Raw genomic sequence first — 25255 nt, forward strand, 5'->3', positions numbered from 1 at the left:
CAGCAGGCACATGCTCATACAGGCTATATCTATATATAGCCCGATACCCTTGCTCCCAGACACTCACGTGCACACACATTTATACAAACATGGCTCACGTAAACATAAACATCCTTGAAGCAGTGCTCTCATCTCTCACCTGGAAAATACTTGCTCCATATGGTGTTCTCCATGCATTTAACAGATTGTCCTTTCCTGTGCTCACGAACCACTTTCCTGTAATGGCACAAACACACACACACACACACACACACACACACACACACACACACACACACACACACACACACACACACACACACACACACACACACACACACACACACACACACACACACACACACACACAGTTCCAAGATAAACAAGGATAGAAGAGGTGATGAAGCTGAAATATATAGACTGAGTATCAAAACTGTGGCGAGGACTGACGCATGACGGTCAGAGCCTGAATATTTGATGTCAGGCAAAACTGGCAGAGGCCAAAGAGGATAAAGGATAACTGCCCAATGATAACTGAAAATATTATTACGAATAAAAGTAACATATATATGAATAACATTAGAGTAAAGCTTGTGCTTTACTATAAAAGTCATGCTTTCTTTTCAGTCTTCAGCCTGATTTAAAAATACCTCGCTATGGTTTGTTCCTGATTTCCGAGAGACACAAAGCACCCAGGTGCAGACAATCTCTAAAGCAGTGGTAGGTGTGATTGACCTTTAATAACATGACATTTCCCAGGGTTAACTTAAAAACACAAGGACTTATTTCACATCCATCAGTATGCAAAGAAAAAAAAAACTGTCTATCATGAGCAGCAGGATTTGACAGTGGGAAAGAAAAAAGGAAGAAGGAAAAATGTGTAACACTTTTCAATACTGCACTCAATATTTCGATAAAAAGCATTTAAAATCAAACAGTTCTGAAACAATTGATAGAACTGTGAATGTTTCTAAGGGCTTCATCTATGCATCTAATACAATGTTTGTAGCACCATCTGCATACAGCTCCTGTTCAGACATTTGGACTGTTTCTTATGTTATCATCTGAAGTGAAAGAAAAGTCTGTCCTTGAACGTGATCAAATGTTTGTGCGATTATATTCGTACCGCAGTAGGCGAACTTGAGGGAGAGAACGCAGCTCTCGTGGAGGTGCAGCTGGTACTTGTCGGGTTTGGAGACGTGCAGGACCTCCACGTTACTGCTCTCCATTCCCACAGCCAGCCACTCGCCTGTCGGACAGTAACCCAGAGAGAAGATCTGCACAAAGAGAGGGGGGGGGGGGGGGGGGGGGGGGGGGAGAGGGAGAAAAGGTGAGTGAGTAAATCCAGAAAGCGAAATGTGAGAGATGGGGAGGGGGGGGAGGGCCGTGAAGGTGCAGAAATGAAAACAAACGGGATATGAAAGCAGATGTGGGGGAATAGACAATGATGGAGGAACACAGATAAGGTTGACAGAAGGAGGAGAACAATGGAGATGCAGGGAGGACAGATGATGTAATCAAGCAGAAATGAAAAAAAAAAAAGTAGGATAACAAACGCAAAGTATGAAGGTGGTGAGTGAACTCAGAAAGGTAAAAATGGTGAAAAGTGAAGAAAAGAAAACGTGAACAGGTGAAGCGATGAATACGTGACACAGCAGAGTTAATTAAAAAGACACACATAGACAAAGACAGAGAGAACAACACAAACACCGAGGAACAGTGGCAGACGCAGAAAGTGAGGGAGAAAGTCATTACACACTGAATCGAAACTCATTTGACAAGAGTGGTCAACTCTATATTCTGTGTGTGTGTGTGTGTGTGTGTGTGTGTGTGTGTGTGTGTGTGTGTGTGTGTGTGTGTGTGTGTGTGTGTGTGTGTGTGTGTGTGTGTGTGTGTGTGTGTGTGTGTGTGTGTGTGTGTGTGTGTGTGTGTGTGTGTGTGTGAGAGAGAGAGAGAGAGAGCTACAATCCTGCTGGAGCCTGTTGATGGATTGCTGCTCGTGAGCTTTGGTTAAAATTCCGTCAAGGTTCAGGCCGTCTTTCTTATGTCTGTATTTGCTGCAGAATTCTGTATTTCTCTTTGGAAGATACAGTCTGCTGCAGATATTGAGATGCACCCATAACTGTCCCAAGCCAGACGTAGGCAAACGATGGCCTGGCCGTCATTCTTTATGGGCCACAATCACAACGTCTGTAAATCAAGACAGACCACTGGGACAGTGGTTTGACAGATGATGGGAGGAGAATAAGCATTTTAACAAAATTGTAGAAACAAATCAGTGACAATTGGTCTGTAATTACTGTATAAATAAATGTATCATCAGCTGATAAAAGCATTAAGTAAGTTGATTCAACTCAATCTCCATATACAGTTATTTCCTTTCATATAAATGGTCACATTAATTTCTCCTCTATCCCCTGGTGGCCAGGCTGTATTTGCCCTCACAATGTAAGGTATTTACTGTTGATCTCAGTCACTCGGAGACGTGTGTTTGAAGGTGCTAGGACACCCAAGTAGGATTGTTGCCATAGTGCGGTCCATTTGTGGAAGCGTGAACACTGCCATCTGTACCTTGATGTGTGCAGAGCAGACATAACGAGCCCGTTTGAAAAGCAGCGAACAAGCTCTGTGTGGCGCCGTTTGATAAAAGCGCGATTTAAGTTTGAATAAAGAATGGACTAAAGAAAACACTAAGCGGACCAAACGCAGGACGAGATGGCTTTAAAAGTAAAAGCTTCTTATACTCGCAGACTATTGTTTATTATTGACTCTGAACATTTTAGCTACAGGATCAAATATGTTTACATTTCTTACAGTTTGAGCACAAAGTGAACCGGTCCTTTCTTGTCTTTTATACACATATACAAAAGACATTATATACTTCAGACAATTTGCATCCACTGTGTTAAGTGTCCATGTCCTGCAAACATGAATTTAAATGCTGGAGGACATTTTGTTGCAAAGTACGGATATGGAGATTTGAGGTGTAATTTAAACCTTTGCGTGCGTACCTGTGAGGTGAAGTCATGTTGCTGCAGCTGGCGTCCTTCTCTGAGGTCCCAGCAACGGACTGTGTTGTCCAGGCCGCCCGTCCAAAGCTTGGTGCCGTCGTTGGAGATGTCAATGCAGCTCGCTCCATCTGTGTGGCCCTGGAACTGCCTGCCAGGAGGAGACACATGAAGGTCCTCAACAAAAACCAGAACAATACTCATACAACTACAACTACAGCCTCTGCTTGCTGTGGGTTTCCTTGCTTCTTTTTCTGTAAGATGTGTCAGGACAAATATGTTTTAATCCTTTTGTCCCCGTGGCGCCTCCTGCCTGCACCACACCCACACCCGATTCTCTTTTCTGACTTGTGTCCCTCCTTCTGCCTCTCCACAGTGTTACTTTCCTTTTTCCTCCCAGTTTCTCTTTCATTCAGTCCTACCTTGCCAAAGCCTTGCTGTTTTATCCCGCCCATATCCCCTATGGCTAATTTATCCCAACTCTTCCTACCTGACCGTGAAGGGTTGAGGAAGCCCCAGAGTGTAACTATTTCTTCTTCCCACTGCCTCTCCCTTCTTCCATATTTTATAAGCTGCCTCCTCTGTTCTTCTTCTCCTTTCTTCTAAAATGTTTTGATATATTTTCACATTCTCAAGCATTTCTGTCTCTTACCTGCCATATTTCCTCATGTTGTGCTCTCCTAAAGACATTCTTAAATATGGGCACCAACTCTTCGTTGCTTGTCCACTCACTCTTCTCTCCTCTTACCTGACCAGCGTCTGGTTGTGAAGGTCCCAGACCACAATGTTGCCGTCGCTGCAGCAGGAGAAGCAGACTTTGTTGTCGGGGGAAATAGCCAGAGCGTAGCAGGCCGGGGCGGATGACGTGAGCTCCGCCTTGATGCGAGGGGTGGGAGTGGCCAAATCCCAGATGGACAGCGTGCTGGCCTCCCCGCCGACGATCAACGTCCGCCCGTCGGGGAGGATTTTACAAGAGCGGATGTAGTTATCCCTGTTCTGAAGAGACAAAATAAAGAGTCCCGTTAGATTATTGTAACTGCATCAGAGAGAAAATGGAAGGAAAAAAAAAAAAATAACTAATGGACATATGGTCATACTGAAGACGTTCAGGAAATTAATGTGGATGTCAGTAACCATAACTGAACTGACCCAGTCAATAAAAACAAATCTGCTCAGTGAATATACTGCGGATATGCACATTTGGTTGCATGTGCCGGTTTGTGTGTCAGTGTAACCGTATCTATCTTTATTTCGTGTGTGTGTGTGTGTGTGTGTGTGTGTGTGTGTGTGTGTGTGTGTGTGTGTGTGTGTGCGCTTGTTTTCTGTCCTCGCTCATGTCTCACCAGACAGTCCAGCTGGGCCATGGGGCTCTTGCTTCCTGGTTGGCTGATGTCCCACACCTTGACACAGCCCTTTCCTCCAGTGTAGACGTGGCGAGTGGAGGTGCTGATGGTGACAGCACACACCACCTCGCCGTGGTTCAGGGTGTGGATCTGACGCGCGTGCCGAGGGATTCCCGGACCCAGCAGGGCATCGGGGGGAAAGGGGACTGGCTGCATCTGGCCGTCTGCACTCACGTGGAACGAGTAGGCACTGAGGGGAAGACAGAGGGATAGAAAAGGAGAAAAATAAATCAATATTTCAGAAATAAAGAGGTTTAGCGTAAAATAAATTATTAGACGAGGAGGTGGGCCGAACCTGGCTGAAGTACAGAAGAAGTATAGAATATAATAAATCATTCAATGACACTTTAAATGCACAGAACCATAAGTAAACACACATAACTCACACAAAGCCACAGAAATGTCTTTGTGAAACATGTGAAGTCTGAAAACACCGCAGACTGCACTAATATTTGCCTGAGTTCTGGCAATTACTGCGGGCTGGCTGTAGCTGTGGGCGGGAATGTGTAATGGCATATTGTATTACAGGGCAGAGTCAGTGTGGCATTGCTAATGGCTGATCAATACTGGAGCGGTTGGAAACCAGGACTGTTTTATGATTTCAAATTAGCAAGGCTAGAACAAATTACTATTCTGTAACGAATGGCAAAAACAACACAAGTCCCCTGTCAACTACGGCAAGGCAAAATGTGCAAACGTGTCTGATTGGAGGCTGCAGACACACAAAATGCGACTGTATATTTCTAATATGTCAGATTACTCGTGGTTAATGTGGATCTTACAAAACAAAAAGCAAGCTGTAACTACTTATCTATCTTATTGAGACCTAGCATTTTCATAGTTGGGCATGTTATGAATTATAAAAACACTTTGCATGCTTATTTTTTATACAATTTTCTCCCAATATTCACTACCAAGCATAAACTTGACACTTTAATTGCCTTGTGGGTAACATAACATACAGCGAATACACTTAATGTATACATAATAAAGATTGAACATGTGTCCATAATTTCAAATTTGAATTTAATCTTTTTTAATGCAACACTGAACATAAACACACATTTTAATGACAAAGTTAAAACGATGAACTTGATTTTACTCCATTATAAATTTCTATTTATATTCCATGCATACTGGAACAGGAGCTTTGTACAGGAACATTTTCTACAGAGTCATTGAACGTACGGCTTGCCACCAGAGGAACCAGGGAGAGAGGTGGGCAACCCGGGGGCTCTTAAGTGAGACCGAGAGTCATACGCCACCTGAGGAGAAAAAGGAACAAACAGTTATCAACTTCACACAAACAACCTAAAGTGTGCCGTCTGATTTCTGGATTATTTTCATCAAAAGGTTTGATTAGAACAGACATTTGTTTTGATATAATTTCCTGTAATCAAATCAAATTTACAAATCAAAACAATAAAAGTGGAACCTAATGTGATTGTCAAAGAATAAATTAATTGACTGCAGCAGCTGATTGGACCCTTTTGTGTTTGTGTACATGTTTATAAAGTTGTACATATTTGTGAATACCGAACACAACATGCATAAAGTTGATGAAAGGCAAAAGCAATTTGTCTTTTCATTTGTGATTCAAAATGCAAACTTCCACAGTTCTGCTGAAGTACCGTTATGGCAGAACAGACTCATCAGGTTTTGTGAGCAGTGCTGCGACAGTCGGCAGGTTGCATCCGAACAATAAAACAAACCCTCGCTGACAGGGAAGAATAATTTGGCCTTTACTCACCATGGGGCTTCGGGAGTAGGCGCTGGCTGCTGCGCTGATTTGTGGGGAGAGAGTTAGAGCCCCACCGAACCCTCCTGGGCTGGCCAGCTCCCCGTTCAGGCCTGCGTGGGACACCACGCCAAAATGAGCCGGGTATGAACCGGGGGGCACAGACATGGGACTGCGGAGAGCTGGGCAGGGAGGGAGAGAGGAAGGGGGTGTTGAAGGGTGGGAGAAAGAGAGGGAGCAATATACAAGCACAGGCACAGGGGCTGAGAGGAGCGGGCAAACCTACACTGCTACTGAGTCTTATTCACTCCTACACCACGTTTTAGACCAGAGAGCATCATCCATCCATCCATCCATCCATCCATCCATCCATCCATCCATCCATCCATCCATCCATCCATCCATCCATCCATCCATCCATCCATCCATCCAGAGCCAATCCTAGCAGACTGGCAGGGTACACAATGGACAGGTTGCCAGTACATCACAACACAGACAGAAAGGCTACCACGCACACTCACAATCATGGGAAATTCTAAGACTCGTCGGTTCTATGAATGAACTAATCAATCAACCAGCTTATCGTTACAGATAGAACACTTTTCATCCATTAAAGTGCAACACAAAGTGCTCGACATGTTGAAAATATGGCTGCGCATGGACAACCAGAGACACTATCAAACAGCCACGTGTTGAATTAAACGTGAAGTTATGTGACTTCTTTTTCCACCAAGTAAGAAGTTGTGCTCTTCATTACACTACAATCTCTTTTCTGCTTTTTATGAACTGTGTGATTACACTACAAAGAGTGTTTTAACTCCACGTGCAGCTTTTACACAAGGTAGCAACAGAACGTATATAAACATTTGTAATTTCCCAGTTTTCTGCATCAGTTGGCCATAAAATGTGAACTGATCATGATGTAAGTCAGAAATATGGACACACGAAGTGACACACAAAAAAAAAACTTTACACAAAAACATTTATTAAACTTCATGTCTTTATTAAGCATTACCGTGGTTAATTAATGCAGAAAACTACAAAATTACAAAACCTTTTTTCCCTTCTTTTCAGTGAAGTCAGTCAGTCAGTCAGTCAGTCAGTGCGTCCCGGGGGGCCTTACCAAGAGGATCTGCACTGGTTGCTGCTTTGCTGACCAGACGAAGGCAGGAGGTGCTGGGAGCAGGGGCCCCTGGGGCTCCAGGCGCTCCTGGTGTAAGAGCTTCACGATGGGATGGGGATGGGGTGCCAGACTTGGACAACGGCGACTGGGACTTATCCATCTGCAGAAAGTCCCACACAATGCTCAACATGAATAAAAAACATGATTGATTGTAAAACATATAATATTTAAGCCAGGGAATGACTCTTTTTTTTTTTTCTTCTTCTTCTTTTTGATGAATCTTGAAACAGTATGTCTTACCAGAGAAGGTAAAACTATTCTAATAGTGCAGTCTAATAGGACATGAACCGTTCACTGTGCACTCGTTTTAGGTTATTTAAGCTTTAATCCCCCAAGCAAAACACTATAAAAAACAAAAATGGACCATTTCAGGGTGCAAAGTGAATTGAATTCAATTTCACAATCAATAAGAAATATGAAAAGTGTCAGTCTTATTAAAATGACAAAATGACAGTGCTTTAGATAGGTAACCCTTACATTTGTCTTAGTCAGCCGAGTGCGTCTTTCTTACCTGAGCAGAATCCTTAGGCTTCCCTGGGGTGGGACTGCGGGGGTTTGGGGTGGAGGGGGCCTCGCCTGCGCTCGAGGAGCCCGGGAGTTCCTTTCTCAGGGTAGGCGCCCGGTCTAACCCGTTCCCATGTGGTGAATGAGGAGGGGTGCCAGCAGGAGAGTTCGGCTCCTGAATGAAAACAAAGGTGGAGGATATGTATCAGTGTTGTAGTGACATCATAAAGTTGTTTTTTTCCCCCCTTTCAGTCTCGCCGGTCACATTTCTTATGATTCTCTTTCCTGCTACAGTTTGTTTCACAGTAAAGTAACTGATTTCACCAAATTATGTTTTCCTCTTTAACCTTTTTATTAATTAAAGAAAGAGGAATGGAGAGCCCCAGATGTCAGCACCCTCACCTCATAGCGAGAAGGTTGTCGGTTCAAAGCCTTTCTGTGTAAACTTTGCATGCACTTTCCACGCATCGGGGGGGGGGGTTTCTCTGCGTATTCTGTTTTCCTCCCACAGCCCAAAAACATACATGTTACGTTATGAGGGATCAAAAGTTTCCCATAGTTATGAATGTGAGTGAGTCTGTCTCCCTGTGTTTGCCTTCTGATGGCGTGGCAACATGTACAGAGTGAGGTCACTCAGTTAGCTGGGATTGGCTCCGGGGCCCCGTGACACTGAACTGAACAAAGCTGCATAACAGATAAATGGATGGTATGTATATGGATCCTTTTCTTTAGAGCACCCAAACAAGGAAAAACACGTCTGGTGGACAGCACAACTTTAGTTTTAGGCTTACTATTGAACAATTTACTTTGCAGAAACCAGATGTGTAAAAAGTACTTAAATAAAACTAAAATTAAGTAATCATTGCTAAGACAGAACTATATTACAAGTAATGGTACTATTGTTGAAAATGCTCAGTACTCTAATGAAGCAATAATCAGTTTTTAGCCACACTTAATTGCATTGCCAGTTGAAGACATTTGACTGAGCACATTTCTCACATAAATAATGCGACCTGTGGCCCTATAGTACTCTTTTGTAAACAAAAGTGGATATGAAGCTATAATTTTCTCTAAAAGAATACAAGTACTGGGTACAAAAACTAATGTTTCTAAAGCTTATAAAAGGTGTGTTTATTCAATTTTGGAAGTGCTTGATCTTGGCTCATGATTTTAAAAGCATATTACATGATGTAAATTGTAAAGTTGAAATAATGACATTCTTGGGAAAAAACATAATAAATGTGCAAATACCCAAAAAATACTACTAAATCGCAGTAGTGTGACTACTAATTAATAAACCTGGTTAATAACAAGTTTTAGTTTTCCAACAGAAAATCTGTCTTACTCTGAGTTTGCCACCAATGATGGTTGTCAAAATAATATCTGCTTGTAAATGATCCTTTTATCTATGACAGTAGCAGAGTGAATGCAGATGTCTACTACAGCTCGTGTTGCAAGAAAATGAAGACCAACACAAAAAGGGGTTTCTCAAGTCTGAGAGTATGTCCACTGTGTGGCAGACGGGTAACAAATAATGGGAATTTCTGATGAAGTTTTGATCATATAAGGCAGACCCTTTAAAAACCATTGAAATCATTTAAAAACCACGAAGCTCATCAGTGGATGTGAGGAGGCTTTGGAGAAGCAAAGAAAAGTTGTCCAGCTCTTTCTGCTACATCGGGGAATCAAACAAATAAAGGTTTTATTCAGACCTGTGGCAACATTTTAGTGTCTCTTAACAATTGCTTGTAATGTTTTCATCTTGGGAGCGCCACGCCATGAGCGTAAATATCCGGCAACATGCAGCTGCTGTATGACTGCAGATCACATTGCAGGTCATTTGAGAAGGAAGATGGCATTGTCCCGAAGACATCGGGCGGCCAACATGTATCTGCAGGCACCTTGTGAGCAGCACATGATTTGAAAATAGAGGTCAGTACAAACAGCATGATTAGTATCAAATTATTCAGGAAGTTTGGAACAACTGGCCCTTTGTATTACTCTGTACTCTCGCAGAAGTTCTCAGATTCAAAAGGATTAAAGAGGTTTATATCCGGTACTAAATGAAGAATGGCACACCTGTTGCTACGGGCCTTAATGAGTTGAGTAACTAAACTGGAAGTAAATGATTAAAATTCAGATGTTTCCAAAATTTCAAGATATAATTTTTTCATAATTTGCAGTGCAACTATCTCAAAATACCCATCCTGTAGGTTAGAGGAAACTCACTGTCATCTCAAGAAAATATAAAACCTGTTGATTTAGGGTTGTTTTAGGGTGGTGTAGGCACCAAATAATTGGCAGTGAATGCTGCAGATAATGTACCGAAGATGATTTAGTTTCTTTTTGATGTTGTTGCTGTGTGTTGGCAGAGGTGTTGTCTCTCCATCTATTACTACTGCTCAGTTACCGGTATGTTTCTTCATTTTTTTGCATCATCTTTAAACTTCAGTTTTTATGGTTTTTACTGGCACGCCTGTCAAAAAGACAAATGTGTATTTCCCCCATGTGGTAGCACATCTAAAAGCGTTCATGGACCAAGCTACAGTAACTGATTATAGAGTTTGAAAATCTGTTCACTTACAGGAAAAATGTGTATGATTCTTCTATAACGGATCCAACATAAATTCTGCTGTCGCAGTCTCTGAATTCTGATTTGTAAAATGACTAAAAGCATAGGGAACATTACATGAAACATTCAAGGTTGTCGCTGTCACTGGTACACTAGTGTATGCGCCTGGAGATAATGTCGCTGTTACAGATATTTTCATCACTGGAGTCACTGTTGAGCCAGCGTTACCTCCCCCAGAGCAGAGTGCTGGAGTAAGCACTTCTCTCTGGGTCATGGTGATCAGCAGACATTTCAGTGCTTCCACACTCTCAGCAACGCACGCACGCACACACGCACGCACGCACGCACGCACGCACGCGGTACGTCTATATTCATCTGCATAGAGAAAGGCATGGCCATAGGCTTACATGTATGTTTAAACACATACATGCTCTTTCCAGCTTTAACACACACACACACACACACACACACACACACACACACACACACACACACACACACACACACACACACACACACACACACACGCACACACACACACCCACACACACACACACACATACACACACACACACACCATCACCATCACCATCCACCAGAGAACTTTCCTGTCCTTTTCTTCTATTACCCACATTTGTCACTTTTTATTTTTTTTGCCTTTTGCTTTTGTACCAGTTTCCAAATCTCACAAGAGACCGGCTCTGCTTTTGTGTGCAATATCAAACTACAGAAGGCTCAGATGAAACATATTTTGGTACACTGCGTGAAGTATTTAAAGAACTCAAATATTCCAGGGGCATAAACGGCTTTGCATATATTAAATGAACTCGACTCCACTTATCTAATGAGAAGAGGGAGGAGCAAGAGGAAAGAAGGTGTGGAAGGAAGACAATAACAGAGGAGGAGATAGATGAGAAAAGAAGGGTATTTGTGTGTGTGTGTGTGTGTGTGTGTGTGTGTGTGTGTGTGTGTGTGTATGGGCATGGTTCAGAAGAAAAGCGCACAGTGGCCACTGATAATGAGCTTACATAGGAGCTCTTCCTATTTACAGGGAAACTGTGTGGAGAGCTGAACTAGCACATCACAACTCACAAATCCACAGTGTATGTACTCACAAACACACACGTGCACACGCAGTGTACAACTGATAAATGACACACAAAACTAAGACAAGTTCAGTCACTAGAAGCCTTTCTAAAGCACAGCTATAGATTTGCTTGGCTTTTTGCGAAACGGTGCCTTAAATCGTGTGTACAAAAGTGAAATTTGAAACGTGAAATGTAATTATTTGTGGATATTTTCAATCAAAAACATTTGTTTGCGTTGTGGTTGTGTAAACTCTATTGCATTTTATAACTCTGGATTTAAATCTTTTCATCTATTTATTATGAACGTATGTGCATTGTCATGTATATTCATGGTTTGGTGTCTTTCCTTTTCTATTGCTGTAAAGCACCTTGAATTACCTTGTGTATGAAATGTATAATGTACGTATAAAGCAAGCCTTTGTTAAAATCAGTGGGTCTCTGCTACATTAAAACTTACAGCACCTACAACAGACTAATCTTTGAATGCTGATTATTATGCTTTATTTCCAAAAACGGTTATTTCTTCGATCCCAGAATTTGCACAACTCAAAGTGCTTATCTAAATTTGTTTAAACTCATTTGGTAAAGAGGTGCAAGAGAAGATCTCATTTCGGTGTCTCTCCACTGAGATGCAGTGAAATTACCTTTTAATATATATCTCTGGTCACTCAAACATTGCTCAGTAAAAAAAAACAACAACAATTAATTATTTATTTCTCTAAATATGTATACATGTGACTTTCACTAAAACGGAACTGGATTTCCTACAAAGAAAATTTTAATAAATATCCTATCCTAATTAAACACTGACCTCTTCCACAGACAGAAGAGTTGTATTGGTGCAGTGGGAGGAGGCCAGTTCCAATCTGTGCCAAGCACAGCATCTATAGTTATTCCCATGAGCAACACTAGTCCTCCCAAGGTTGGATTCATGCTTTATTCATGTGTGGGCTGCATCACAGAGCCGGGCCTCCGTCAGATAACGGCTGCTTGTACAATAACTCCTGGCTCCGTGAGAAAATCAAAGATATTTTCTGTAACAGAGACGTACCAAAGATACAGAGCTTTTACACAAGGACGCGGCTGCCAGATGTGTGGGAAAGAGGCTGACTTCTCTCTGAGTTAGACACTTTCCACCGTGCAGGCAGAGCTTTGTGAGAAACTATCAGCTTCAGATAAAATATCTTGAAGAGGTTGAAATGAATTGTTACCAAGTTTCTGTTGCATGGGTGCTTTTGTTTTGGAAGTTTTGCAATTAGGGAGTGTTTCTAAAAAGACTGTACCTCTGACAAAGCTTATTCAATGAACACGTACATCCCTGATGGATGGAGCTGAACAACACCGGGCAATTAGCACTACAACAAAATAAAACGTAACCTTTGTTAAAAGGAAACCAGCGTTTTCATGTAATTCTACTTCATAATGAATAAGAAATCACTGAATATGTATTTTAGCAAACTTTTTCTTCAAAGGTACAGCCTCCTTAACATTTCACCTCATCTTCATAAGGCATAGGAGCAGATACTGCATCAGGTCTATTACTACTATGTAAATTTGTGAGCTGGTGTCAGACACGAATTTATGCTCATAAGAGAAAGTTATTAACCAACAATCAAAGCAGTGGCCCCCAACCACTTTTTTTTTTCACTTGAGTCCCCCCTCATTACTTGTAATATTAAGGTAAAGTGATCTCTTCCCATCGGTGTGCAGTGCTAATAATGAAACCCACTACTGACTAAAAGAACAATCATCTCTGGTTCGTGTCAACAAACAATCACTTACTGCATTTCCATTACTAGTATGAGAGCAAGTATGTCAAAATGAATGTTGACTCACCTCATTGGAGACATCCACTACAAGGTTGTCTTCACTCTTGTCTCCATCACTGTCCTGAGGAGCAAAGAAGCCACAAGAGGAGAAAAATATTCCATTTTTCAATAGTTATAAATTGCTATTTTTCTGTCACCCATATGAACATATAGTAGTGTATACACACCGGGAACCTGATTAATAAGAGAGTCCACACACAGATCAATATGTCAATATCATCAATATCACAGGCTGCTCTTTGCTTCGTTCCTCTGTTTGCCAACCATGCCACATTTAACACAGTGATACACACACACACACACACACACACATACACACTTGCTCCTTTTCCATCAGCGGCTCATTTTTGGTCTTCAGCAAACCATTTCTCTCTGCTCTCTTTCGCTGTCCTCTCGCTCTCTGCTTTTCTAGTGTGAGAATGATGGCACTTAGTTGCCATGGCAACAGTGCATTGATGTGATCATGGTCTGATATTCCTATTGACATCCATGTGGAGTGACATCAGTACCTAATTATGCAGAGCAAGAACAGGACAATGTCTATAACCTATTCCTAGAGGGAATCCAAAAACGGTCAGCGAGAGCGAGAGAGTAAAATAAAGGGAAGAATTGGTCAGAGGAAATAGAAAAAAAAAAAGGAAAGAAGAAGGAAATGGGCAAAAAAAAATACAAAAATGAAAAATGAAGCATAGTGAAAAGAAAACTGAAAAAAAGTTGGAGTGGGAGGAAAAAAATGAGTAATTGAGAAATTGTGATAAGGAGACGTTGGAGAGGAAAAAGGAAAACAGAGACAGAGAGAAATAGGGGGGCGTAATACGGCTCGACAGACAGAAAGAGAGGAAAAACACTCAGAAAGTGGAAACTATCTGTGCTTCATCCCGCTCTGAACTAATGGGAAGATTTGGACTGTGGTTGATGCCAAACTGATTTAGCTGGAAGCTGTCTTGCACAGACAGACTCCCAGTGTCAATCAATCCTCCAGACTGCAAACACACAACCATCTAATTCATTACAGCTATCTGCCTGGGCCGTCTCTCTTCTGGCATTACATTGCCTCTGGCTGCTTGCTCTTCCCCACTGGACCCATCCAAACCAAACACGGCGCTAATTGGCCGCGGGCCCCCGACCCCCATGTGGCCTATAATGTCCTAAGCAATGTCATACGTTCACACACACAAACACACAAATAAACACGCACAAACAAACACAACGACCCACACACAACCGTACAGACTCGCATGCACTTCCTGGTGTTTTCACTGCTTTGTCAGAATGATTAATATGTGCACACACGCACCCCACTTAAAATAGATGTATAGCTACATGCATCATTCTTTTCATGTTTTTACAAACAGAGACTCTCTCATTTATATCATATGGTTCAATGCTGGGTCATTTTGGTTTAAGTCAATGCTGTTAGGATAAACTGCTGAGACAATGAAGCTGGTGTCAGATTAGAAACACTGAAAGGTTAAGACTGGCCTTTGATGATGGTGTGCCCTATGCAGAGAGGGAAACTGACCATTTTGAATGAATCTTTAAATTTAGCAGTGCCATTAAAGGCTTGTACAATATCAGAAAGATTTATTTCAAGGTAAATCATTATTCGATACTCAAACATTGTCATGATTCAAACAAATTTGGAAAGTTCTGCATTATACGTGCACTTTAAGGGTAATCTTACTTCAGTGTGAAAGAATGATGTGCACAAATACAAAAACATACATAGGAGTGCGGTGGAAGTGGCTCTTTGTCATCACAGCGCCTCCTCTTGGGCTCAGCTCCTCCCTGCGAGGAAGCATAACCTCCTGATGGGCCCTGGCGCTCCTCAGGCGGCTGGCTGTCTGTTGAAGACACTGACTTACTCTGGGGACAAAAAAAAAAAGACAAAATATTTATCAGCACGTAAAAATGTGTTCCTAATATCACAGCAAAGCTTGAAGACATGACAATTCATATTACACACATCAAGAAATGATCGTGTTGTACTATCCTTCACGCACGCACGCACGCACACACACACACACACACACACACACACACACACACACACACACACACACACACACACACACACACACACACACACACACACACACACACACACACACACACACACACACACAACACACAGGTGAACTTGCAGTCATAGCAGCACACAGGACAGCCTATAAAGCTTATTGGTGCTTTTCCCTAGACACACCATCCTCATGTAAAATATGGCCCTCATTATTGGGCAATAAAGCTGTGCATGCATATTTACACTGCAGCCCGTCCTGGTGCTCATCATTTATTTTGTTTGGGGATTAGGACAATGACCAGAGGTTTGGTGAGGGCCACTTGTCATTCTCCGTTCCCCCGTGATGAGGACGACGAGGGTTTAACACATCAGTGAGTCAGACAGGAAGGAGCCCACAGGAATGACAGGAAGGCGCACAGCAGAGGAGAGAAGGACGACACAATGGACCTCAGTACTCCTTAACAAAGTTCCCTCATTCTTTTTCTCCTACCACAGACTTTCTTTTGCTTCTCCATTTTAAATCCTGACAACCCTCACAGACTGAGGCATGCTAGGAAGAAATACCATTTGCTGTGCATCTCTCGCTTCCTCCCACCCTTTCTTTTCTTATCCCATTTAGTGTAATAATTTAAGTTCAACACAAATCTCAGCTCATAGGAGAACAATATTTCTGGGGCTCCACAATCAGCATTGTTTTTGGCACTTAAATTGTGCTAAAGGTTCCACTGCGGACAGAGAGCGAGGGAGGGAAAGAAAAGTCAGCAGAGCTCTGGAGTCATTTTCATTTCATAATAAAATGTTTTTACAACATTTCATGCTCTCTTCTTCTCGGGGCTTTTCTATTCCCTTTATTCCTTCTTTATGTTTAATTTTCTAGCTTTAAATCAAGACCATTCACACATTCCATTCTATTTTTGCCTTCAATCTAAACATCTAAACATCCTTTAAGTTCACGCTGAGATCATGTCATTGCAAAACAAACAAAAAAAAGTCAGAATATTCAATGATATTACACATAAGACACATAAGACTTCATTAGGAACCTTATTATATGGTGGAGGATGGAGAATGTTAGGTATTCTGCTGCAGTTATATTCAATGTCAGTACGGCAACAGCTCTAGTTTATGTTTTATTTTGATTGACGGTACACTAGTTAAAAAGAAAATCTAATTTGTCTCAGGGGGGCGATTTACATTAAAGTATGTGACTGCTCTCTGATGTCAGACACTAAAAATTCTGGTTTAGTTTTTATCAACAATGCTCATATGAGGCATACACATTTCAAACACTACAGATTCATTGTATTGTTTAAGCTTACACTGTCTGGCTACTGACCAGGCAATAATCTTTTTACTTGCTCTGTAACTCTCCCAGATCACCTGAACCTTTGTGGTGCAGATGAACAAAGATGTGCTTGTTCATCCATTAACCCACTTTGTAGGTTCTTTCACAATACAGCAAAAAGCGGTGCGCTCAGATGTTAGTGCGACGAGGAAAACCTTGAGAAACTCAAGGTTGATGGTGATGAGCAGCTATTGTACCGGCGTTGAGCTGTGCTGCTCTTGGCTGAGCTCCAGCAATACACTGCCTTTTTTAGAGGCCACTTTACAGTGCGTCTCAGTTTTCTGCACTTTGTCACTGTCCTCTCTCTCTCTTTCTCTCTTTCTCTCTTTCTCTCTCTCACACACACACACACACACACACACACACACACACACACACACACACACACACACACACACACACACACACACACACACACACACACACACACACACACACACACACACACACACACACACACACACACACACACACACGCGCAGTGGATTGTGGGTGCACTAATATCGATGAACAGACAAAGAAGCACTCACCCTGCTGGGTGCTCCCTCTGGGTTCGGACGAAAGAAGGGAGTGATTGGAAGAGAATAGTTCAGAGAAAATGAGAGATAGAGGAATGATTGAGATGAGAAAAGGGGAAAAAAAGAGAAAGTTTGACGTCAGTTCTGATAATAATAACAACAGTCCCCAGTCACCCAAGGTTAGACTGAACTACCACTGCTTCCCTCTCTACTGAAGATACAAATCATTATTGTGCCTTATTCCACTCTTTCTCCCCTGTATTTTCCCTCTCTGTTTTCCATATAGAAAAAAAAAGTGCTGTCTTCCCCTGCTGCCTCTTTTGACACTGGCTTTTCACTCATTCCTTCTCTCATATGTAAGTGCAGAACCATTCACAGCTGCAGACATGCATAAGCTCTTACACAGATGCTTAAAACGACAATATGAACACACTGATCTCTCTATCTTTCTCCCTTGCAACTCTCACAGATTCTTTTCCCCCCTTTCTAGCTCACAGTATATTCATGAGAAAGTCTCTCTTGGCTCAGTGCCTGAAAAAGAGCACAAAGATAAGATAGTCTACTGGGGTGAATGGAAGTTCATACACAGAGTGTGTTTCTTCTGCATTCATGCTCGCTCCATGAATACATCTGTCCACAGCACTCCAAGCAAATAAGCTCAGATTTAGTCCAAAAGGTGAGTTGCTGTATAAGATACAAAGGATTCTCCCCCAGAGAGTTAATAGTGTTGCTCTGCTTCTAATCTCGTCCCAAATGATTTGTCACCAGCCTTGTTACTATATTTTAAATTCTTCTACATGTGTTGTTTCTTCAACGTGTGATGTACGTCTTTGGGTTATTCTGTGTTCCCATTTGCTTGGTTCATTTTGTTTCTAGCTTTTGCTTCTACAAGTTTCATGCTGTGGCTATGTCCATGTTAATGTCTGCTTACAGTTTACATGTCTGTGGTGTGTTGAATATCTGCCTCAGTTGCATTTTTGCAGTGCTCTCCATGTGTTTCACTGTGATTACCCTTGAGTGTTGCCAGCTGTGCCCCATTGCCTGCCCACTTCCTGCATGTGTGTCTGTACTGTCCTCAATTTGGCCAGTAGCACCAGACACAGCAAGACTGTACATGGTGCTCCATCTTCAAAATAGTTCCAGCCTTAACTAGTTCTCATTTTGCATGTATCTGCTTTATTCATATAACTAACTCTGTCTGCCTGACTTCAACAAGACTGCCTTAACCAGGTGTGTCTCTGGTACATGTGCTTGGGTTCTATTAGGTTCTTCACAATGGATCCGGCCTTAATTTTTAGACTAGGTGTGAGCTGAGGAGCTGAAAAACTTCAAGTTCATGCTATTCCATTTGCAACATGGGCCAGGCAAGGTTTTCGACTCTTCTCGCCTGTGTATACTAAATTAGACTTCTTCCCAGTAAAAAAGAAGTCCACCTCACACCTTTTCTCAGGTGGATTGACGATGCCAAGCTATTGCTGGGATTGTTCCACTGCTCATCTCTGAATGGTCCAGCAGGACCTGCCTCTGCCCATCTCTGAATGGTCCAGCAGGACCTGCCTCTGCCCATCTCTGAGGGGGTAAAGTAGGATACACTTTTGTCTTTTGTGATGTACTGTATCTTATTCCAGTGGGAAAAATATTTCTTATGTCCGTTTCACGGAAAATTGTACAGTTCAACCAAAAGTGGTGCCAGCTAGTTCCATTTTCAAAAATACCAATGAGGGCGAAAGGTCTGCTGATTCTTTACCTCTGAGATGTTCAGGGTCAAGATGGTTGCGCTCATCTTTGGAGGCCAGGTGGGCTGAGACTCCTAATGCCCCGGTCAGTGCCAGAAGCCCCGAGCTGCCAGCGCCAAGGGACAGGCCAGATGGGTGTGGCGTCAGGGGGATGCCAGGGGCATGGTGAGACAGGTGCTGGAGCTGCTGCTGCTGTGGCCACAGGGAAGGAAAGTAGTGGGGAGGAAGGGAAGGGAGGAAATGGTACATATAATGTAGTGGATGGTTATGAGGGAGGGAATGGAAAACAAAGCAGACAAACATCATTTGAGAAATGAGAAGTTGGGGTGGCGGTGGGGTGGTTGGCGTTGCGGGTGGGGAAAACACGAGATATGTAGAAGGTGAGTGAAATTAAATCCACGTGGACAGCTCAACAGTGAGAGAGGAAATTAAGATGAAGGTAGATAGGATGTGCAAGAGATTAGAGGATTAAGAGGTGAGAGGGATGGGCATTAAGAATGAGAAAGTGGAAAAGGAAAAGGAAAGGAGGGAGGGAAATTGAATGATCAGGATACGCAGGGCAAGTGACGGCGATGAAAGCCATAGTTGGTGAAAACAGTGAGATATCAAGATGATGGGATTGGTTATGAAGAGAAGGCAGGAGAGAAAGGAGACGTACGAAAGAGCCAAGGGAAATGGAGGGAAGAGATAGAAATAGAAGAAAATGTTTGAGTCAGAGAGCAAATGATGAGGAGAAACACAAGGAAATCATTGTGAAAGCAGTGTGAAGAGAAGGTGAATTGGAAGAACGGGAGATAAGTGATAGAGTAAATGAGAGCACGAAAAAAAGGAAAGATATTTAGCAGCAGTGAGAGCGAAAGATAAAATAAAATAAAAAAAAATATGTGAAAGGAGAAATGAGGATATGGCCAAAGTAAGACAAAGAGAAAGATAAAGTATTATGAGGGATCACAAAATTCATGAAGAAAACGAACACAAAGAGAAGAGAAATAAAGAGAAAGAGAGGAGAAATGAGGAAAGAGAAAACGGGAGGGGGGGCAAAGGAGCCTCCACAGATAAAGAAAGGCTATTATCGTGAGGGAAGCATTATAATGTGTTTGTGTGTGGTGTTTTTGTCAAGCTGGTGTATTAGACACACACGCATGCACGCACGCACACACCTTAGAGACAGCGGTGTTTGTAGTGCTGGGAGGAACAAAAGGCTTTAAGTAGACGGTAATGTGATCAGTGCTCTGACAAGCAGTGGAAAGCTGCTTCTACTACAGCACTCAGGAACATCACTGTGCCTGCATGAATACATATACCATAATGTACAAGGACCACACAGCTTCTGTAGAATACGGTGTTAATTAGGCCATCATGTTCTATTAAATGTGAACAAATATGCACCTTTTTTTCTGTAAAATATCTATTCACAATCTATTTTGGCACATTGTGGTGTTTCTTTTAACCTAATGTGCCAGGAGATGTATGAACTCAAGCATTCACTACAGAAACACTGAGGCTGAGCTTTGAATAATACAGTATACAGCACAGCGTAGTACTGTACCTACTAATTCATGTAACCAGTACAGAATGCGAGCATACTGGTCCAACAGAAAGTTACCTATTTATTTTTCTCCTTCGATAGTTGACGCTGGACAATGTTTATGTTTCAACTGTAAAGCCGACTCTCATATTGGGCGATGACATAAAGATTTCATATTTGGTCACAGCAAGAATTGCCTATTGAAAGATTGCAGACGTCAACATATTGCGGCCTCCTCTTAGTGTGACCAGCGCTGCGCAACTGTGTAAATGTAAATAGAAAAATCACTGTAAATATTAATAGTAGTAGTAGTAGTAGTAGTAAGAATAGTCACAGTGTGCATGTGTGTGTGATAAATGAAGGTTACTCACCCCGATAATGGCATTGAGCTCCGCCATGGTGACCTGCTTGGCCCTCTCCACGGCTTGAACAACCTGTTGCTGGTGCTGCGCGTGCGCACACACACACACGCACACGCACACACGCACACGCACACACGCACACACGCACACACACACACACACACACACACACACACACACACACACACACACACACACACACACACACACACACACACACACACACACACACACACACCACACAATTTAATGCAACAGGCAGACAGGTTGCTCAGTATCATCATACCTACTTCTGTTACTGTATAATCTGTAAATAATGCCACACAGGATATTGCAAATAGAGTGAGTCATCAAACAAGCACAAACATGGCATCAGCTAAACCTGGGAAGAGGTGTTTTTCAACATGGTAAAGAGAGAGCGAATACAAACGACTGGATTGGGTAACCACACATTTAGACAACACAAACACTGACAGGAAATCACACAAATCAAGGCACACCAACTGTTGCTAAACACACATGCACGCACACACACACACACACGCTGCCTTAACAACACGCTAACTGAAAATCTCAGCTCTGTTTGCACATAACCCCAATCCAAACAGACACACAAATGCAAACATACATGTATGCAACAGGCCTCGCACACACACACACACACACACACACACACACACACACACACACACACACACACACACACACACACACACACACACACACACACACACACACACACACACACACACACACACACACACACACACACACACACACACACACAGTGTCAATATTGATCAAACTGACAGAGCTGCAACCTTGCTGTTACCAGGGAGCACACTCATCAATGCACACACACACACAACGACACACAGAGTAGAGGTGTGTCTGCAGGATTGTAAAGGATTCTAACCACATACCCACTACAATCCTGCACACAACAAAACAGAAACACACACACACACACATACACACACACTTCTATTGCACCTGCCTCACAAGCAATACAATACAGTCAGCTTCAGCAGTTTTGCTGTATTATACTGAAAAAAAAGCTTTGTGATCTGATTAGTGAAAGAAAAACACAGAGAAAGAAAGACAAACATATGTCCAAAAACAATGTTGCTCAGTGACAAAAGCACCTCTAACAAACATCTGTATTTGACTTAAAATAAAATAAAAAGTCGATTTTTCAACAAAAAGTATAATTTATTACTTAAAATCAAGTACGTTTCTTTATGAAATCGGATACATTGAGTTAGCCTTAACTCAGACTATTGGCTTCTTACTGCTCTAAGTGAAAACTGTGGTATTAAGTGGGACTCATAGCTGTTAAATAATTCAGTGCACAAGCACCATAGTGCCATCTGAAGGTAACATGTTTACCTCATGAGGTATAATTGTCAATGCTATGTAAACAAGTAAAAGCATAAATTGATACTGAAGTCCTTTTCAATGTAAATAGTTAGTATCAATAGTAACATAAATTATAGATTATTCACCAATAAATGACGATGACTGAAGGATTTAACGTTGTGACATATGAGCTTGTAGGAGCTTTGTAAAGTTGAGCCGGGGCCTTTTATTGTGGAGTTTGCATGGTCTCACCGTGTGTGTGTGTGTGTGTGTGTGTGTGTATGTGTGTGTTTTTGTGTGTGTGTGTGTTTTTGTGTGTGTGTGTGTGTGTGTGTGTGTGTGTGTGTGTGTGTGTGTGTGTGTGTGTGTGTGTGTGTGTGTGTGTGTGTGTGTGTGTGTGTGTGTGTTTTCTACTATGGTTTCCTCTCGTTAATTGGTGACCCTGAATTCCCCTAGGTGTTATTGTGAGTGTAAATGACGGTCTGTCTCTCTGTGTTTGCCCTGTGATGGACTGGACCTGTCTAGGGTGTAACCTGCCCTCGCCCACAGTAAGCTGGGATTGGCTGCGGCACCCCGTGACCCTGAACAGGATTCAGCAGTATAGAAGAAGGATGGATCTATAGTCCAATGTACACAATATATAGATTTGTTGATCTAGAGACTATTGCTATGAGTCACAATTACATACGCTGACTATGTAATAAAATGGAGTAATTTCCTCCAAAGCAATTTACCAATAAATAGTCAATTGCTTTTAGTTAATGAGCTTGGTAAATGTCATTATGCCTGCTTGTGGGATGTTTAAACTGTATATGACTTGCATCAATTGTCATTTCTAACGCCGCAAATTAGAAGTTCTGATTTATTTCTCCACTTTAATGCCCTGTTGTATATGATATATTCACGCTTTTTTATTTGAATGGCCTGGGGAAGTTGGATCACTGCCTGCCATTTATGGCACTGCGTATTTTGTGTATATGTATAAGTGTGTCTGGCAGCAGTGGCACTTACCTCTTGAGAGAGGAAAGGGATGATCTGCGCACAGATGGCACTGAGACGCTTGACAATCTCCGCCTGTGATGGAAAGAGAGGGAGAGGAGGAAGAGAGAAACAGAAGGAGGGAGAAGGGGATATATAATCATGTTTCATATTGCAAGATTGGACGCATACAATGAACACAGAGCACACGATACACCTTAAACACCTTCTTAATGAAAGAAGAGGTTTGTCAGTGACGGAGTGAGAGAAGAAGAATGTGGAGGACTGTGAAAGAGAACAGTAAAGGTTGAGGGATGGAGACAGCATCAGGGCTCCTGTAATCATGTTGTCTTTCAGCAACTCCATACCCTCATTTAGCATTGAGCCCAAACACTGTTGCCTGCTTCACTCTTCTTCTATCTCTCACTTTTATCCCCAAGCACACACAAACATGTGAGCAGCACATTAAAAAAAAACACACCACACACAAAAGAAAAAACGGAAACCACTGAGAATTTCTCTCTCAAGCTCTCCACCTGTCACTGCCGCCTATTTAGTGTCTGTATGTTTGTCTTTTCCCAAAAAACAAACAAGCAAAAAAAAATCATACAGATGCTTTTACTAGGTCAGGAAATGATTTCCACATACACACAGTTGGCCATTCTCAGCTGTGCACACACACGCACACACATGCACACACACACACACACACACACACACACACACACACACACACACACACACACACACACACACACACACACACACACACACACACACACACACACACACACACACACACACACACACACACACACACATTTGCAGACACTCGCTGCATCTCTCACTCGTGCACACTGAACCTTTGCGGTGTGTCTAATTCTATCTGTCTGAGTGCCCTCAGCCTCATTTTGTTCTCTTCTTCACTCAGCCGTTCTCTCTTTTTCTACAACAGCTCTCACACTGAGCCATTATTACCCTATTCATCCTCTTCCTCCCTCCTCTCTTTTTCTCTCTCATCTCCCTCTCTGCATTTGCTTGCTTTGTCTGGCGTCCTCTCATCTTTCTATTTTTCTACAGTTTTCCCTTATTATAATTTATCCTCCCTCTTTTTCAGCAGCTGCCCTTTTCTTCCCATATAACATCAGTTGCTCCCATCTGTTCTTCCTTTGATACCTTGCTGTCACACTTCACCGTGGACATTGTTGGAATTTTCTTTCTCCATTTCTTTCTCTGTCTATCATGCTCTCACTCACTTTCTCTTTCTCTCTCTGTATCTCTCCATCCTGACTAACACATGTTCCTGGCACCTGAAGATAGTGGAGAGGAGGAGAGGACAACAGAGGAGCCAATGGAGGGCAGTGCAACGACTGACAGAACTGTATATACGACCATACAAGAGCCCACGGATACACCTTCACACACATGCATGTAAAAACACAATCAGTGAGCCAGCCACTGACAGCCACTCTCATCATGACTTTATAAACAATCCATAAAGGAGACACACGGCTCTGCGCAGGACAGACTTGACAGTACATATCATAAAATACACGAGTGCGTGCATGCATGAGCGTGTGTGAGATCCTTCGGTAAACAATAAACGATAATTTATCATGGGAAGGAATCACAGAAATCAACCTTGTCAGCGGCATTTACTTATAAACACAGAAAAGCACAGAATGTCCAGATAGTATTGACATTATAAAAACTTTTTTTTTTTTTTTACATTTTGGTAATCTACACTACGCTTGTTGCAGATGTACTTAAGAATATTTCAACACAAAGGATTCTGCCTTGGCCAAATCTGGCCAAATGAACACAAACACGCTGCTTATCAAACCTGCTTCAAATCTTCACTTTCAGCAGGTTAGTTAACTTAATAGACGCATTGAGAACTATCCTGTAAAAACTGACGTTTTCTGAAAAGCCAACCACCTCTGAGAAGAAACATGCCATTAACTGCAAAATATAGCCTGCAGAAAGAGAGAACAAATGTGTACAAATGTATCAATGACACTTTTTTTCCAGTTTGTTCTCTTAAACTGCAGTTGTAAATAAAACAAAGTATTTATGTTATGTGGACCTACTGTCATTCTTGACTA

The 25255-nt window shown here is 42.1% G+C and overlaps 1 protein-coding gene across 4 annotated transcripts in view; it reads right to left on the reverse strand.

The window, feature by feature from the left end:
* Window positions 1-25255, reverse strand: part of tle2b (TLE family member 2, transcriptional corepressor b) — an 83852-nt gene that overhangs the window by 3831 nt on the left and 54766 nt on the right. Inside the window, exons 6-20 of one of the 4 annotated variants that reach the window (XM_080472852.1) lie at window positions 23184-23246; window positions 20823-20897; window positions 18935-19115; window positions 17200-17216; window positions 15030-15170; window positions 13312-13365; window positions 7823-7990; window positions 7252-7411; window positions 6141-6310; window positions 5579-5655; window positions 4331-4580; window positions 3736-3983; window positions 2991-3138; window positions 1106-1256; window positions 140-216 (exon numbers count right to left, since the gene is read on the reverse strand). In XM_080472852.1, coding sequence (XP_080328978.1) covers window positions 140-216; window positions 1106-1256; window positions 2991-3138; window positions 3736-3983; window positions 4331-4580; window positions 5579-5655; window positions 6141-6310; window positions 7252-7411; window positions 7823-7990; window positions 13312-13365; window positions 15030-15170; window positions 17200-17216; window positions 18935-19115; window positions 20823-20897; window positions 23184-23246 — 1980 coding nt within the window. The remainder of the gene's footprint in view (window positions 1-139; window positions 217-1105; window positions 1257-2990; window positions 3139-3735; window positions 3984-4330; window positions 4581-5578; window positions 5656-6140; window positions 6311-7251; window positions 7412-7822; window positions 7991-13311; window positions 13366-15029; window positions 15171-17199; window positions 17217-18934; window positions 19116-20822; window positions 20898-23183; window positions 23247-25255) is intronic. The other 3 variants (XM_080472855.1, XM_080472853.1, XM_080472854.1) reach the window with 3 other exon arrangements.

Source organism: Lipophrys pholis, assembly GCF_963383615.2.
Source record: "Lipophrys pholis genome assembly, chromosome: 10".
In the NCBI taxonomy this organism is placed as follows: Eukaryota; Metazoa; Chordata; class Actinopteri; order Blenniiformes; family Blenniidae; genus Lipophrys; species Lipophrys pholis.